A 17,919-nucleotide genomic window follows, 5' to 3' on the forward strand; every position below is an offset into this window, starting at 1 on the left:
CTCCGCCAGACTATACGGCTGCTGCTGATGCGTTCACTGCGGCTCGGAAATTACAACTTCCTCTGATTCACCCAGATTTCTGGACATGTCGTCACTTTCCCAGTTTGACATTAGAGTACACAATGCTCCGACGCAAACTTATTAACATATAAAACTAACACTGAATTGATTTTTGGCATGTTGCAAGAATGAATGAATCAACTCTTTCGTGACAAATATATACTCTTTTAAATTTGATGTTTTTCCCTTAATTATTACATTCAGTTCAATAAAAATTAAAAAATGGAAATCTAGATGTTATAGATGTAAATGAACTAACAAATTAAACAATATAAAATGTATATTAAAATTAATATAAATTCAAAATTGTCTTTGTAAACTTTGAAATGACTTAAGATTTAATTTCCCTTTAGGATTAATAAAGAATTTTTGATTTTGAATTGCTATAAAACAAGATATCTTGTGTTTTATGTCAAATTTGACCACTATAACTCACTTTTTAATTATTTCATAACAAAATTACAAATGTGTCAAATTAAACATTTATATATAAAAGTGTTTGACTGCCAACATTCACCTAGTTTGAAATGTATTTTTTTGTTTTTGCTTCTTCCTATTTGCTTTTTGTGAGTAATAATAATATAATAGAGAATTCAGGAATATTAGCAGCATAAACATTTTTAAAATGTGTTCTGGTTAAAAATTTAACATGAAGCTTCATCACTGGAAAGGGAGAATAAAAAAGAGTAAAACAAAAAGTCCATAAAGGTCAATTTTGCTTCAGTTTAAATGAAGAAAAACCCCAGACTGAGTCATTATCGATCATCAATCTGCCTGGTTTCCTGTTTCTGCTGTTTCAGGCCCAGCAGATCAATAAAGTTTGATCTGATCGGCTTCGATCGATTCAGAACCAGATGAAGGTTCTGCCTCCTCATCACATTCAGTTAAATCAGCACGATTTAAAGTTAAAATGGAGTTTAAATTAAAACCCCAGGAAGGGAAAACAGCAGAGGTAAAGAAAAGTTTAATTTTATAAAATAAGTTTGATCATATTAAGAAAAACGAGGGAGCTGTTTTTTAAAAATCAAATCAAATTTTATTTGTATAGCACATTTCAGCAGCAGGGCATTTCAAAGTGCTTCACATAATTAAAATAAAAACAAAAACAGAGAGAGAGATTTAGAAAAAGATTTTTAAAAAAAGATAAAAACATTATTAAAAGTAAAGATAAAAACATTAAAAACATCGATCCACGTGAGGACTTGCCCTTCTGGGGTTTCCTCAAACAGAGTTTCAGCAGAGCGACATCATACAGGGATTCTCAAACCTCAGACATTAAAACCATAATTCAGCCATAAGCAACTCTAACCAGGTGGGTTTGAGATTTAAAGGCTCTCAGTGTTTCAGATGTTTTACAGTTTTCTGGAAGTTTGTTCCAAATCTGTGGTGCATAGAAGCTGAATGCTGCTTCTCCTCGTCTGGTTCTGGGGATGCAGAGCAGAACCAGAACCAGAAGATCTGAGGGGTCCAGACGGTTGGTACAGTAATAACAGATCTTTAATGTATTGTGGTGCTAAACCGTTCAGTGATTTATAAACTAACATCAGTATTTTAAAGTCTATTCTCTGAGCTACAGGGAGCCAGTGTAGGGACTTTAAAACCGGTGTTATGTCTCTATCTTCCTGGTTTTAGTCAGAACAGCAGCAGCAGCTTCTGGATCGGCTGCAGCAGCTTCTGGATCGGCTGCAGCAGCTTCTGGATCGGCTGCAGCAGCTTCTGGATCGGCTGCAGCAGCTTATGGATCGGCTGCAGCAGCTTCTGGATCGGCTGCAGCAGCTTCTGGATCGGCTGCAGCAGCTTATGGATCGGCTGCAGCTGTTTGATTGATTTATTAGTCAGACCTGTGAAGACGCTGTTGCAGTAATCAATGCGGCTAAAGATAAACGCATGGATGAGTTTCTCTAGATGGTGCTGAGACATCAGTCCTCTAATCCTAGAGATGTTCTTCAGGTGATAGAAGGCCGACTTTGTGACTGTCTTAATGTGGCTCTGAAGGTTCAGGTCAGAGGTCATCACTACTCCCAGGTTTCGTTCTGATCGCTGGTTTTCAGTTGTAATAACTGAAGCTGTGCGTTGATTCTGGTTCGCTCCTCTTTAGGTCCAAAGATAATAACTTCAGTTTTGTTTCTGTTCAGCTGGAGAAAGTTTTGGCACATCCACAGATTGATCTGTTCTAAGCATCTATTCAGTGATTGGATGGGGTCAAAGGTCACCTGGTGACATCGTGATTTAGAGCTGTGTATCATCCGCATAATTGTGGTAGCTAATCCTATGTCCTGTTATATCCTGAACCAGTGGGAGCATATAAATATTGAAAAGAAGGGGTCCTAGGATTGAACCTTGGGGTACCCCACATGTGACCTTTGACCTCTCTGATGAGAAGTTTCCGATTGAAACAAAGAAATCCCTGTTCTTTATGTAAGATTCAAACCAGTTGAGCACTGGACCGGAGAGTCCGACCCAACTCTCCAGTCGATTCAGTAAAATGTCGTGGTCAACAGTGTCAAAAGCTGCACTGAGGTCCAACAGAACCAGCACTGTGGTTCTCCCAGTCTGTATTTATATGGATGTCATTGAACACTTTGACTAGGCCGTCTCTGTGCTGTGGTGAGCACGAAAACCAGACTGGAAGGAGTCGAAGCAATTCGTTATCGTTAGGAAGTTATTCGTTTAAAAACAGCTTTTTCAATAATTTTGCTGATGAATGGGAGGTTGGAGATCGGCCTGTAATTCTGCAGTAGTGATTTGTCCAGATTGTTCTTTTTCATCAGTGGTTTGATAACTGCTGTTTTCAAAGCCTGGGGGAAAACAGCTGAGGAGAGCGATGAGTTGAGATCAGATCATTGTCAACGACAGAAAGGAGTTTGATTTTTATAAGAAAGAACAATTTGGTTTTATTAAAAATGTAATAAAAATGTGTTAAAAAAGAGGGAACTGTTTGATTTTATTTAAGAGGACAGCTTGGTTTTATTAATAAAAAAAAAATCCAAAATAAAAAATATTAAGAGGAAACAGACTTAAAAATGTTTTTTAAAAACAGTTTATTAAAACACAGTTTGATCGTAAGAGGGATCAGTTTGATTTTATTAAACTAAATGACAGAAAAGTTTATTTTTATTAGGAGAGAAGTTTGTGTAAATAAAAAGATGTTTGGTTTTATAACATGTTTTTATAGGGTTGACGTTTTTCCCTTTGTGCCGTCAGACGTAGGTTATTAATGCGTCATCTCCAAATCCCAGACATGTTCCAGTGTCTCGTAAAGATGGATCCTCCTCCGGCTCCATGATTGATGCCGGATTGTCGTGCCGAGACGTCCGGGGAACAGGCCAGGACTCGGGTCCGGACCCGTCTCCTGTTCGGGTCTTCACCGGGTCCGCACTGTAAAAACTGAACGTCTCAGAGACTCTTTGACCTTTGCTCATCAGTTTAAGAAACAGCCGAAGCAGAAAACAGAAACCCAAATTCACCAGGTTTCTGACTTCAGATAAAACTTTTTCACAAAACAGAGAAACCTGTTAAATTATTATTAATTAAAAAAAATACATTAAAACTCGCTGGTTGCTGCCTTACAGAAGGAGCAGAAAGAAAACTTTGACTAAACCATTGCAGCTCCATGATTCTTTTTTCAGACGTTTTGTTGAAAATATGCTGCCATGTTTACCATTTAATTTAGGATATTTGTCCCAAATATAGTAAATTATTTGGTACAATTCAAATAAATTATTTGAATTGTACCAAATAATTGGTACAATTATTTAAATGCGACTTTAAGGGGACATTTAAAGTCATTGTACTGCAAAAACAAGTTTCTAGAGCAAATATTTCCACAAAACTAACATGATTAAATTTTAAGTTAGTTTGTTTTTCAGAAAATAAATCTTCAATATTGATTAAATAGAAAAGGCAGATTATTACACTTAAAAATGTGTTATAATGGAAATAATCTACCAATGGAACTAGTACTTTAAAAAAAATTAAGGCGTTATTTACTGAAAAGAAGCTTTATTAGATGGCTGAAAAGTCATCTGTAAGTTAGATTTATGTAATAATTAATTAAAAATAGGCAAACACTTGGTAAGAGTTGGTTTTTGCAGTGTAACTCATATTATCCAGTAACAGTCTTACAGCAAATCAGGAGAGGCCTCTGACTGAAGAGTCTCATTCTAACAGGTTTCAGTCCAAATCATGACTCTACCACCGCCGTGCTTCACAGTAGGTAAGCAACCAAATATTTAATTTGGCCAATTATTCATTTAAAAATCAGACAAAGTGATTTTTTTTTAGATTGCTGCTTCCGATGCACTTTGAAATCTGTACTTTGGTTTTGAGCTTCAACAGAAAAGTTACCCTCGTTTTTGGAGACATTTCCAGTAAAAACACTCGTCTCAGTAAGTGAGAAGTGATTGAAGAGGCTGCAGGCGGGTTTGGTGGGTCAGCTTTGCTACAACTTTAATCCAAAAACATTTCTCTGCATATATTCAATAACATTTCTCTACAACAGCTCTCACCTCTCATAACTCTAAACAATCTCAACAAAATAAGTCTAGTCGCACGTCATTCATCAAACCTTTTATTTTACAATTCTCTCTGTAACTTTAGTGTTTTTTCTTCAAACATCAGGAATATTTGTTCGCTGTCTTTTATTATTATTTATTATTATTATTATTATTTGAATCGACACGGAGACGAGACAGATTAACACGGACGATGACGAACGTTGCCCAACGTGTGAACCGACAACCACCCACAGAGCTCGTTACTGTTGAATAAAAAAAACAAACGTTCAGAGGCCCGGGCGCTAACGAGTCGGCGGCCATGTTTGCTGCTTGTGACGCGTTTGGATGCGTTGGGGAAAAAAAACGAAACCCGATGTTAAGGTTTGGTCTCAAACTGTCATAAATACGTTTATTTCTCTAATCCGGACTTGAAAGTTAAATTTTCTCTAGAAAAATCATAGCAGGAAGCATTTTTTCAACTTTTGCTCAAATGAGACCAAAACTTTCCCGTTCTCTGATGAATTATGAACATCATGAAGATTTTCTGCTTTATTTGCCGAAATGATGACATCACAGCCCGACTCTCAGCACCGACGGGCCTCTGGTGGTCAAAATGTGTGTTTTTCTCTGCACACATGCAGTGTTTGTTAGTAACATCAGAGGCACTTAAACCCACCCCCCCGATTCCTGCGCCCCCCTAAAAACAAACTAAAAACCAAAACACAAAAGTAAAAAATATTAATCTGAATTTCAACAATTTGGCTTCAAGTTTTAACCCCAAATTTCCCCGAAGAAGAACAAAAACGTGGCGCCTCGGTGTGAACGCTGTCCAGCGGATTGTTTTCCAGGCTGGTAGTGTCAACTGCTGAAGGAAATAACCAAACGCGGAATCATCTGCTCCAAAAAACAAGAAAAACAGGAAATCTCTTCTTTTTTTTTGGAGTAAATGATGCAGACTTTTGATATAAATATCTGTAAATGTTTCAGTAGAGAGAGAAAAAAAAAACTGGAACGTTTCACCTTCGGCGCTTCGTCACCCAGAGAGACCCGACCAAGAAGTCAGAGAATAAAAATGACAGAACTCCAAAAAAATAAACCAGGAAGTATCCGAGTCCTCTGCAGGAAACACGACCTCCACGTTCCCTCTACAATTATGTACAATCTTTCTCTTTTTTCTTTTTTGTGTTTAGTTTTTGCTTTTTTTACACAAAGCGGCGCGGCGGTGGCGGCGGCGTCTCAGGCGGCGCTGCTCTTGGACAGGTTGGGGTAAAGGACGGCTGCCGTCACGGCGACCATCACTGCGATGACCGGCATCCAGGGGCTCCAGCCGCTCTGTCAGGGGGGAAAAAAAACAAAAAAAAAACGGACCAAACCCGGTTAGTCAGCAGAACTGGACCCAACAAGAACCAAAGAGAGTCAGAAAATCACCCTGAAGGATGAGAGAAGAGATAAAAGTCAGTCCAAAAGATGATATTTATTCTCTTCTTAAATTAAAAACATGGTTCTAAATCTTTTCAACGCGGCCTGGAGCGGTACCGGGTCACAGTCCAGCTCATTTCACTCTGATTCCGGGGAGTCCAAACTTTCTGTCCAAAAAAACTAAAACACTAAAATCAAGCAAATAAAAGTCAACCAGCTTTTTGTAGCAAGAACCAAAACTTAAAAAGGATTTTTGCTCATTTGAGGTATAAAAGAAAATCTAGTTTCCAAATTCTTTTGGACTTGATTGAACACATTTAAATTCAGGATTCAGAATTGAAGGATAAATCAGGGGTGTCCAAAGCGTGGCCCGTGGGCCAATTTAGGCACCTGAAGTGATTTGTTTATGCCGTCAACCAGAAGTCAAAATGGTAAAAATTTGGCAGCAAAATTTAAAAACGACTGATGACTCAAAATTTCTTTTAAATTTAGTTTTTATTTTATGGATTTTGTGGCCCGGCGGCGGCCTAAATGTCCCAGTTTGGACCCCGGTTCTGTAAACAGAACCACGTCTGTTTGGTGGCTGTGATTCTCACAGACGCAGTTTTTCCACTTGTGTTGATAAACAGCGAATCTGTTGGGAGTTTTTCTGTAGTTTGAGGCTAAACTGAAATAACTTCAGGACCTAGAAAAGCTGAAAAGGGGGCTGGACTTTCTGTTCTCTGCTAGGCCTGTGGCAGCAAATCAATTAATCACATGATGAATTAAAACAAACTCAATCATTTCCATTTGATTTATCGTTTCAGTCTAATAAAAACTGGTTGACAAAAGTCCTGGTTCTGGTGCTTTGGTCTCAGCCACTGTTGTTACAGAAACTCCACAGTTCATTTTATTTTTTTATTTTGGATAATTAAAATGTCTCCCAGTTGCAGCGTCAAACGTTCCTTAGAATTTAAAGATCTTAGTGAATGTGTTCTTGTTATTACATTACTTGGAAAACGGACCCAAAATAACAAGATTTAGTTTTTTTGCAATAATTATCATCCAGCAAAACGCCTGTCACGTGATTTTATAATAATTTAGAACCTAAATGGTACCGGTTCTAAACACATTCTCTCCTCCTGTTGACATGAGAACTGAAGCGAATAAAGCCGTCAGAAATAAAATGTCTCCATCTGCTGTCCCGGTTGGAACTGATCCACATCCTCGTTTCTTCCCCTGCGGGTTTGAACTCCTAAACACGCCAAATTGTCTCCATCTTCTCCTCGACCAGAACGGACGTTTCTTTCATAAAAATCTGTCCGCGCCTCGGCACCGTCCAGGTCCGGCTCGTTTATCACAGATACCTGAACGCGGTTCAAGACCGAGTCAACCTTTCAATTCTCCTGTCATCTGTTCAAACGCACAACAGATGTGCAGCTGCTGAGAACAGGCAGCGCTCTGCAAACATCGAGACATGAAGGAAAGGCTTATTAACGAGATCTTCCCCTCAGATGGTTAAGGAGGAGCAGGAATGCAAATAAATTCAAATAAAAACAACCTAAACGTTCAAAAAGGAAAACCATATTCATCACTTTTGGGACTGCAGGAGACAAAAAAGAAGAAGTAATTAAAGAGCAGAAGCAGAAAAAGAGAAAGTTGTACCAAATAAAAACAAAAAGCAAACCATGGGAGTGAAAATGAATCTGCCAATGGCTGCAGGAAACAAAACCCAGTGAATCAGTTCGAGAGCAAAACGAAAAAAACCTGCAAACAAACAGACAGACAAACAAACAGACAGACAGACAGACGGGAGCAAACGGCATGCAGCAAACCAAAGAAAAGTGATTAAAGAGCCGACAAATCCTGCAGAAAACAAAGACAGGATGAAGGAGAGAGCCGTGGTGAACGAGGAGCTGTTAGTGATTTAAAGAGATACCAGGAGTTTGGCCTCATCGTGTCTGGGCTTTGACTGGACCATTAATAAACCAGATTATCAATACAATTAAAAAAAACAATTCAGGCTTAACGTGAAGGATGTTTCCTTTAGCAACGTTTCATGATTAAATTCACTAAAATCTGAGAAGATTCCACAATTTGTAACTCAGACTTTTATTTTGAAAAGTGTTACACACTCAGATCATATTATGTAAAATTTGCCTTAATTTTAGTCATTTTATTGCGTTTCAAGTAGCTTTTACAGTGCGGTATCCCTTTAAATAAGCGGTCCATGTGTGCTGGGAGTCTGCTGCCCCCTGGAGGATCTCGGTGTGAATGATGGCCATGCGGTCAGAGCTGCTCACACCAGACGCTCCACACATGATGAAGATGAAGAAGAGGACAGTCGGTCCTCATAGGAAGTTCAGGAGGTGAAGTCAAAGTCCTGCTGATCTCTGCTCAGGGTTCGATTTTCCCAGCCGACTCAGTGACCCTGAAGTATACGTGTTTGCTAGGCTAGTTTATGCACGATGCATCGATAAATTATCGTATCGGTCCGATAAACGACCAATGTTTATTATATTTGTTGTATTAATTGGCACCATGTAATTTTCAGTGAAATAATAATTGTTGTCATAGATGCATGTTTGTTGCCATGGTTTCTCGGATTTGCTTTGGTTTTTCTCTCTTTCTGCAGGTGAAGGAGCAGAAATGAACTGTTGACTTGTTTCTGCCGAACAACTTTATATTCGTCTCTGTCCACTAAATCTGAAATAAACACAAAGCAAATTCAAATAATGTAGTGCCGTAAATAGATCAAAGCATTTAATCAGATTAATCACCTTGTAATTGATCACTATGCCCAAGTTTATAAGCCTAAAATATAAATTGGCAGTCGTGGTTCTGCAAAAGTATAAAATAAAAATAAAAATTATTGGAGGAAAGAAGTAAGTTCTTTTTTTTTTTAGTGGCCCTAATCTTCTTCCATACAAAACTTTGTGGAGGAAAAGGTGATGATAAACATCTGATCAGATCGACCTGAGAGCCTGAACTGATCCCAGATCAGAACAATAACTTCACCTCAGCACTTCCCTTCCAGAGGTCACAGATGGACAGACAGATGGAGGCAGCAGGACAGACTCATGTCATGTCGGTGTGTACCTTTCTACCACAACTGGCCGAAACACCAGTACAGCAGAGCCAGGACAAGGCCCATGAATATGGCTTGGACAGGCTGCAATATGGATGGCTAGAGGGAGGAAGGGAGGGATAAGAAGAAATCAGCCAGCAAATCAACCAAACAAAACAACATGGAGGATGGAGCAGCTGCAGCGGGGCAGGGAGGGCGGAGGAGAGTCGGTTCATCCTACAGAGCTGCTGTTTACGATCCGAAACACCAGAGGAAATCAGCCGACATGAACAAATGCGAACAAACTGGCTTTCATTTTACTGAACTGAAATTTAATCCAATTCTGGCCACATTATCTGACTTCAGGCGTTTCCAGTGTCTGTTAAGGGGTTTAATTTATTAAAAATGTTTTTCATCCTCAGCAGAAGAAGGTTGTCATGAAGCTGGACAATTTAAACAATTCGATTAACAATGATATGACAGTTTAACTTCCTTATTCATGCAAGACTAGTGAGAATTCAGCCGTCATTTATGGAAACGTTAACATCTGAAATGTCACTTTCCTGTTTCTCAAAACAAACAAAGAGCTGCGAACTAAAACGGTTTGTTACGTTACCGTATGTTGGACATTTACCACTTTTATCATGGCGTTTTGCAGTAATTCTGCGTTAAAAACTATTTATTACATGTTTAAGGTAACTGTATGACTGACTGTGTGTCACAGCAATTAAAGCCCCAAAAACACAAATAAACATTCCTATTTACAAAGCGTGATTTAAATCACCAAATTGCACACGATAACTGTATTTCCAAATTTATTGATCAGTATTTATCGATGCTGAACAAGTAAAACTAAAATAGGGGCAGTTTGATCATCATTAATCGGGATTTATCGTCAAAACGAAAAATCTAAATTCTTATGACATGAAATGTATCATGATAAACGATACGATAAATCCCCAAATATATCATTAATTAAATAATTTATAAAGTTTAGATTGTTTTGACAACCCTACTTTAGAGCTCAGTGTTGCATAAAGACAGCGAGACGATAATCAGCTGGAGAGGAGGAAGAGGAACAGGAGAAGAAGAAGCTGCTCCGCCTCACTGAATGAACTTTAGATCATAAAAACAATCCAACATGCTGCTCAGAAATCAGCTCCGGAAAATAAAAACAACAAAACAAAGTGATGAGCTGAAAACAACGTTTTAAAACATTTCCTGACAGTTGGGTAGTAACTACTCACATTAACCCGAGTAACTTTTTTGAAAAATCAAATTACTTTTAGGAGTATTTCTACTACGCTGTACTTTTTACTTGAGTAATTTTATTATAAAGTATTTCTAATCTTGAGTAAAATTTCTGGATTTTCCACCCACTGAATGAAAAACAAACATATTTTAACCATAAATCCACCGGACAGACAGACAGACAGACCTGCAGGTTTTGTTAGTTTCATATTTTTACATTGAAGAAAAATCTGATTTGGAAACTTTTCCCTTATTTTGTTACTTATATGAATTATTGTCATTTTCGTCCTTAAAATACTAAAATTTCCACTTAACTTTATATTTTGTTCAGTTGAAGTAATTTCTAAAAATTAAATGATTGATAATTTGATCAGTACTTGAGTAAATTTTATACCAGATATTTTTCTATATCTTACCTGAGGAATTTCTTGGACGGCTACATTTTACTACATGTTGAAGTGGTTCAACTCTTGCGTGAGTTTATTTATTTGTACTCTGCGCTGCTCATCGATCTGAGCTGGGAGTGAAAATCCTGCAACCGAACGGCTGATTTTTTTACTTCTGTTAGGACTCACAGAGCTGGTCTTGTCCTGCAGCAGCTTCAGGCTGCTGCGGCACTGCTCCAGCTCCTGGTGGATGTTCAGCTTCTCCTGCTCCGTCTTCTCGTAGCGCCGCCGCAGGTCAAACAGCTGAGACTGAGTGTCTTCATACTGCAGCGGGGGGAGAGAGAGAGAGAGAGAGCAGACCTGCGTCACTTCCTGTCTGCAAACCGCCGTGGCGAACGGCGGATCAGTGGCGAACCTCTTTCTGCAGGGTGTGTGTTCGGGCCTGGGCCTGGTCCAGCTGCGTCTTCAGCCTGCTGGCGTCCTCCAGGTGCTGGTTCTCCAGAGAACCCAGTTTGTCCTGCAGAACCTCTTTCCGCTTCTCCAGAGACTCCAGACTGCTGCTGAGGACCAGACTCTGCTCCCTGGTGCTGGAAACGACACGAAACGGCACATTCAGGTCCAGAACCGGAACACAAGAGACCCGGTAACCCACCATCAGGACCAGACATTAAAAGGCTGTAAGCATTTCATATCAGCTGATATCAATAATTATCGATCAGCTTTCGGTGTTTTATCCACAGTTTTCACTCCACTAAGTTGTTTTTTAAGCAGATATGAGGCAAAACCTTAAACTGCTGCTGCACCAGTTACTCAACATGCTGTTGCCAGGTAACCAAAGAGTGAGTGAGTTGCTAGGTAACCAAAGGTTAAGTGAGAGAGCTGATGCCACAGACCTAGCTTACCTGGCCGTGAGAGGCTGAGCAGCTAAAGCCTTTCCTCTACCTGCATCTCCCAGAATGCTTTGCGGTTCTGGATCGGAGTTCAGTGAAATTATTAAATATCGGACGTATTGTGCAGAGGTAATTTACAACCCCACACTGCAAAAACACAAAATCTTACCAAGTGTTTTTGGTTTAGTTTCTGATGCAAATATCTTAAGATATGGAAAATAAGACAAAACTAAGTTACAAGTAACTTTTCAGCAAGATTTAGGAGCTTGTTTAGCATCAATAATTCCTTTAAAAAGTTTTAGCCTTATGGGCAGATTATTTCACCTATAAAAACATTTTTCATTTAAGTGAAATAATCTGCAAGTGGAACCAGTACTTTTTCATCAATATTAAGGAATTACTGATTTAAAAAAAAAGCTCCTATCCTGCTGAAAAGTCACTTCACAGATAGTTTTGTCCTACATTAAATAGGACGCTAGAAACTTAACTAAAGATTTTTGGTGATATTTTGTGTTTTTTAGTGCAGGGACACAATGTGAGATGGGATTTTTTTCCCTCAACTATCCTCATATTATTTTCAGAAACATCAGCTCTTTATTTTTTGTATATGAAATAAAAAGGCCAAATTTCAAAAAGTCACAACTGAAACATTTTTACAAAGATTTTTATGTTGTATTTCATCATTGTGAGCTTTAATAAGAGCGCAGCTCTTTCTACAGACAGACGTTGACTGGACTTTGTGTTGGTACCTGCTGAGCTCCGCCTCCAGGTGCTGCAGTCTGTCCGTCAGGTCTCTCCGCTCAGCTCTCAGACCGTCACAGTCCTGCTGCAGAGACGCACAGCGGTGCTGCAAAGCTGCACACTCCTCTGGAAGAGAGAGCAGAGTAGAGCCGTGAAGCTTTCTGCGGCGCAGCCGGACGTCGACGCGGACGCAGGCGCCACCTTGCAGCTGGCTGGCCGTGTTCTGCTGCTGCTGCTGCTGAGCAAAGGCCTCCTGCAGCCGGCTGATCTCCTCCTCGTACTTGGCCGCCGTGCTCCTCCAGTGCTCCAGCTCCGTGCGCACGCCGCCCAGATCCGCCTGCAGGGCGGCGATCTCGCGCTCACGATCGGCTGTGGCCGTCTCCATGGCGTGTCGCAGGACGATAATCTGACAGCCGAAACAGAACCAGGGTGAGTGGATCCACCAAGATTCACCAAAGCAAATTTAAGACTTTTTAAGACCTTCCTGGATTATACTTAAAACCTGAATCCAACGTCGTCCGACCAACCGCCGATAAATTTACAATTAGCCCATTATAGACTATTGTTAAACATTTTGCACATGTGCACAACGGTGGAGGATAAAACGACGATTCTTTTGCTTGTCGCTCGTAGCCGCGCTGCAGCGGCAGAACGACTCCGTTAGCTAAATGAAACCCGGACATGTTGATTACCTCCTCCTGGGCGCAGTACAGATCCTCCCTGGTGCTGCAGATGGTGCTCTCCCTCTGCTCCCTCAGGGCCTCCATGTCGGCCTGCAGCTTCCCGAGCTGAGCTGCACCACACAGAGCCAGGGGACAGGTTAGACCCAGACCCGTCCGCCGCATGTTCTCCTAACGCCCGTACTCACTCTGCAGGTACTGGATCTGTTTGGTCGACTCCTCAGTCAGCTTGGAGTTACTCCTCCTCTCCTCCTCCAGCAGAGCTGCAGACAGAGAGTCCCGACACTTGGACATTAAAACACAAAGAGTCAGGAGACAGCCGTCTGACCAGTCAGAGGGAATCTACCTTGTAGTTCCAGACATTTCTGCTTCCCGGTGTTGGCCAGGTCCTGGGCTTCCAGAAGTTCCCTGTGCAGGTAGCTGATGACGTTCTCCGTGTCTCCAGCGTCCAGACCGGCTCGATTCAACTCCGCTAAAAACACAAACAAAACCATTCAAAGCAACGCAACTAACAGCTATTTTACTCATCAATTATTAAGAAACTGGCACATCCTGCAGAATTAGAAGCATTTTATTGTCCAAAATCCAATAAAATATTCCCTCAGTAAGTGCTTGATCATTTGTAATAAACGATGATATAAATCAAGTGTGGGGCTGATCTGGTGATTATTTTTTGGATTAACTGATTAATAACTGGATAGCAAAAAATGCCTAATAGGATTTGTTTTCTTTTTGTTACATGATTTGAACCAGGAAGTTGAAACACCTGGAAGAACAGATTTACAGACAGAAGAACTTTTTTATTTTAAATTTGAATGTACAGATTTTTGTACAGTTTTGGCTTCATTGCAGCGCCAAGTGCGTCATTCTTTCATTAAATTGCTTTTCTTTAAGTCTGTATATTCCAATTACAGACTTAAAAGGGTTACGGTTAATAAAGTAGTTGACAATTATTTCAATAATCGATTAATCACAATTAATCGCTGAAGCACAACAACAGACATGTAAAAAGCAACATTTCCATTAAAACATTTTCAGACTCAAATCTTCCGCCGCTCTCTGGACATTTAAGTTTCAACCACCAGCCGCTATCCGGGTCCATTTGGCTCTGCAGACGGCTGAATCTTAAAATCTGAAACATTTCTGCAAATCAGCTGACTAAACTACAAGGTTATGTTCACTTTTCCTTCAGGCACTTTTCAAGCTTTTTCAAGGTAAAAACTTTTCCAGAACCACTTTGGAGATGAAAACAATACAAACTACAGAAAACATAATTTATTATCGTTAATAATGTCGTGACTGTTTAAGGTTAACTAAAATACAGCAAGAATTTATGTCTGAATTTCTTTTTTTCTTCTCCACAATGAGGAAAAAAATGCATCCTTGTTTTTTTATTAAGTGTATGTAAATATCTGGTATCAACCGTTTATAACGTTTTCCAAATTTAAGCTGTTTATCTAATCTAGATTGCACTTTGTTACAAAACTGTGTTTGATCTCAAAGACTTTCAGGGACTTTATGCAGAAATCAAGTACTTTCCAAATGCGTCAGTTCTGGATAAACTAGAACCACAGCTGGAGTTGAAGCTGATCCAGGAGGATCCAGAGGCCTAAAAGGCAGCCAAACAACTTTTTAAGATTTTTAAAATCATCATCCAGAACTTAAAAAAATAATAAAAATCTGGATAAATCATTTGTTCGATGTGGAAAAATCAAAAGTTACATTTAGGTGAAAAACAGTAAATAAATTACTATTTTCTTTTTATTTATTCGTATCATTTATAAAACTGAATAAAGTCTGAAAACTGTTTTCTTTTGTGCCCCCAAACCTCCAAAGCGTTACCTTTGAGGAGAGCGACTCTGTTCTGGGGTTCGTTCAGCTCCTGGTCGTTCATGTTGCCGTCTGAAACCAGCAAACGGGACATGAGGCCAAATAAAAACACTTCAACACGATTCACATCCGAAGCTCAGAGTTGCTCAGAGAGGCAGAAGCTTGGAAACCGCAGCTTAGAGGAGGAGCTGCACCTCGAAGGCGGAGCTAGGTCCAACCGGGCGTTCTGCTCAGCTGAATGGTTGCCATGGAGGCTAAAGGATTTCTCAAACATGCATGAAAGAATCAAGGCAACACTCCGGGTTTGAATCGGGAATCACATTATAACATGTTATAACATTAAAAAAAAAACAAAAGTCAACTCGACATAATTCTGCCTCTTTAAAAACGAAATCCCTCTTCCTGATCTCTGCTGACCTGACGTGTCGTCGCTGCTCCGGTCTTTGCTGGGACTGAGCGTGTCGGACATGTCGGACTCTTTGGCGTCCATCTGGTTTCCTGTTGGGAGCAGAACGTGAGCAGACTGAGCGCGCTCAGGTGACGCCGTTAAAGGTGCGTCGTGTCAGAGAGCTTCACCTTTGAGGCGGTCGGGGCTGGCCAGCAGGTCGTCGTCTGGCGCCTGGTTGTTCTGCAGGTGGGCGTCCATCACTTCTGCAAACATCCAGGAACAGGAAAACGCTCATTTACAGTTGGTGTCTTTGTTTTATCTTGAATCAGAACCAAAACATGAATTTGAACAATAATATCACTTTATATAATATAATAATTACTCTGGGCTCTTTTAAAAACTCCAGAATTTGTTACATTTATACCAGATTAGAATAATAGTCTTTTGTAAGCCTGTTGCAATAAACAATTAATCACATGATAAATTAAAATGAGTTTAATACTTTCCATTTTGAGCCATTCTAATATTTTTTGAAGGGCAATTTTGCTTACAGAAACTTAATTGTTCATTTTTGATTACGGTTTCAGCTGTTTGTGGTTCTTATTTCAATTTTATTTATTGCATCTGGTTGTTATTTTGGATACTAAAAAGTGTGGAGTGCAAAATGAAAGTTTCGTCGTCCTAAAGGGAGAACTTGCATCATCCTGCCAATGTCTTTATACGAGATGGAAATGGTATCAAAATAACAATTTTCTTCTTTATCGCAATAATTTCTGGGACAATTTAGCAAAATCCGTCTTTTCTCTGGCATTCATGTTGCATGGTGGAACAGTAAAATAAAACCTTTGTTTTAAAACCATGCCTTTGTTTAAAGCAGGGGTGTCAAACTCCAGTCCTGAAGGGCCGCTGTCCTGCAGTTTTTAGATGTGCCACAGGTACAAAACACCTGAATCAAATGGCTTAATTACCTCCTCAGTTCTCCAGAGCCTTGCTAATGACCTAATTATTCTATTCAGGTGTGGTGCAGCAGAGGCACTTCTAAAAGTTGCAGGACACCGGCCCTCGAGGACTGGAGTTTGACACCCCTGGTTTAAAGTATGGTTAAAGTTTAATATATAAAACATTTGGTATGTTAGATCCTACAATATTTCTAAAAAAGCCTAAAAAGTCCATTTCAGCCTTATTTCTGACCAAGCAGGTTGACTCCTACCATCAAAGTTGGCCAGTTTGTGAATCGAAGAGCAGACGTTCTCCTTCAGCTGCTTGACGGCTGCAGAAAAAAACAGAACAGAAATAAAACAAGTTTGTCGACAAGACTAAAAATATACAAAGAATTAAAAGTATTATTTTATCTTCATGCAGAAATTGTATCAAATTGCAGCATCGGTAGTTCATTAGTGGAGGAATCAACTCCGAATTCATCGGGGTGAAAACCTCTAAAAGGTTTGATCAGGAAGTGAGGCAGTCAGATCCTGGAAAAAGCAAAGATGTACAGTAAAGCTAACGCTTTTAGCAGAAACTTTTGTTGGTTTTGTTTCTATGGCAACACTTCCCACTGTGTTTTTATGTTGTCACTAGGAGAGGTCAGACGCCGACTTATAATTTTACTGAGGAGCAAACCGATTGGCTAACAAGTCATCTGTAGTTGTCGTTTTCTTGCGTTAGCGATGATTAGCTCCATAACTTCGCATCAAAAACACAGAAAAACCGAAGCTAATACGCCACAAACGTTTTCTGGATCATCAACAACTTCCGATGTCCCCGACTCCAAAGTGTCTCTGCCAAGATTTCAAACTATTCAGAGATTTAAACAGGAGCGGCAAAAACAAATGAGGTGGATTAGCAAAGCTGATGGTGTCATCCAGGAAAACGTTTCTGTGAAATATCGTCTGTGCCGCCTGGAAGTGGAGCCGTTGGCATGTCAAGACATGTCATGAGACCGTCATACAGCAGCAGTCTTCAGTCAGAGGCCTTTTCAGACGAGTTGCAAGCCTGACTGCTACTGGAGATTCTTCCTGCCCACAGCTTCACCAGCGACAGCGGCTCTCTGAAGATACTTGGCTGATTATGACAACATTTAGTTTCCTTTTGGGATACAACCCACAGCTAAGGGCAAGTAAAAATTCCCTACAGGAAGTGGCGATTGCAAGTATTAATACAAATTCACTCATTTCAATTTCCTTACAGAAACTGAACCTGGTGAAGCCAAAACTGCCGCTGGAGGATTTCTGGGTACAACAGATTTACAGACAGAGGTTTTTTAACTTAAATGCATATTTTTTGTACAGTTTCAGATCAATCCTCTGACTGTGTTGATCTTTTCACAAATTATCTTTTTTTTTTGAGTCTGCATCCTCCAGTTAATGATTAATCAATTAGTAAATAATAATCAATTAATCACAATTAATCAAAAACTTATTCTACAATCTATGCAATGAAGGGTTAAGACAGTTATCATGGCAACAAGGTGTGCCTAATACAGTGGCAAGAATAGAACAGCCAAAGATAAAATGGAACAAAGATGTGTTTCTTTGCTAAAAATTAACTTCAAACTATCAAACTATTGGTTGAAATCAAATAATAAAGAAATTGAAATATAGTTTAGGTCGCATGTTCTGATGTTTTCAGGTGGACCAAGATCCCCTCCCCCCAGTTTGTTAATGTAATTTCCTGACGGGCCTGCAGGGGGCAGCAGCGTGGATATGGATGAGGACAGCAGGAAAGCATGGTGG

The 17,919-nt window shown here is 39.8% G+C and overlaps 1 protein-coding gene across 9 annotated transcripts in view; it reads right to left on the reverse strand.

Moving 5' to 3' along the window:
* Window positions 1–4,483: 4,483 nt before the first annotated feature.
* slmapa (sarcolemma associated protein a) overlaps window positions 4,484–17,919 on the reverse strand; it is a 57,489-nt gene continuing 44,053 nt past the window's right edge. For 7 of the 9 annotated variants that reach the window (XM_008408376.3, XM_008408374.3, XM_008408381.3 and 4 more), the window contains 12 exons: window positions 16,398–16,457; window positions 15,376–15,450; window positions 15,217–15,297; window positions 14,812–14,871; window positions 13,316–13,441; window positions 13,158–13,232; window positions 12,982–13,082; window positions 12,491–12,695; window positions 12,298–12,415; window positions 11,074–11,245; window positions 10,848–10,982; window positions 4,484–5,888 (listed from right to left, as the gene is read on the reverse strand). In XM_008408376.3, coding sequence (XP_008406598.1) covers window positions 5,793–5,888; window positions 10,848–10,982; window positions 11,074–11,245; window positions 12,298–12,415; window positions 12,491–12,695; window positions 12,982–13,082; window positions 13,158–13,232; window positions 13,316–13,441; window positions 14,812–14,871; window positions 15,217–15,297; window positions 15,376–15,450; window positions 16,398–16,457 — 1,304 coding nt within the window. In that variant the 3' untranslated portion in view covers window positions 4,484–5,792. Of the gene's footprint in view, window positions 5,889–9,053; window positions 9,142–10,847; window positions 10,983–11,073; window positions 11,246–12,297; window positions 12,416–12,490; window positions 12,696–12,981; window positions 13,083–13,157; window positions 13,233–13,315; window positions 13,442–14,811; window positions 14,872–15,216; window positions 15,298–15,375; window positions 15,451–16,397; window positions 16,458–17,919 lie in introns of all 9 variants that reach the window. The other 2 variants (XM_008408375.3, XM_008408380.3) reach the window with 1 other exon arrangement.

The sequence above is a fragment of the Poecilia reticulata genome, chromosome 5, assembly GCF_904066995.2.
Source record: "Poecilia reticulata chromosome 5, P_reticulata-male-v2, whole genome shotgun sequence".
NCBI classification, from domain to species: domain Eukaryota; kingdom Metazoa; phylum Chordata; class Actinopteri; order Cyprinodontiformes; family Poeciliidae; genus Poecilia; species Poecilia reticulata.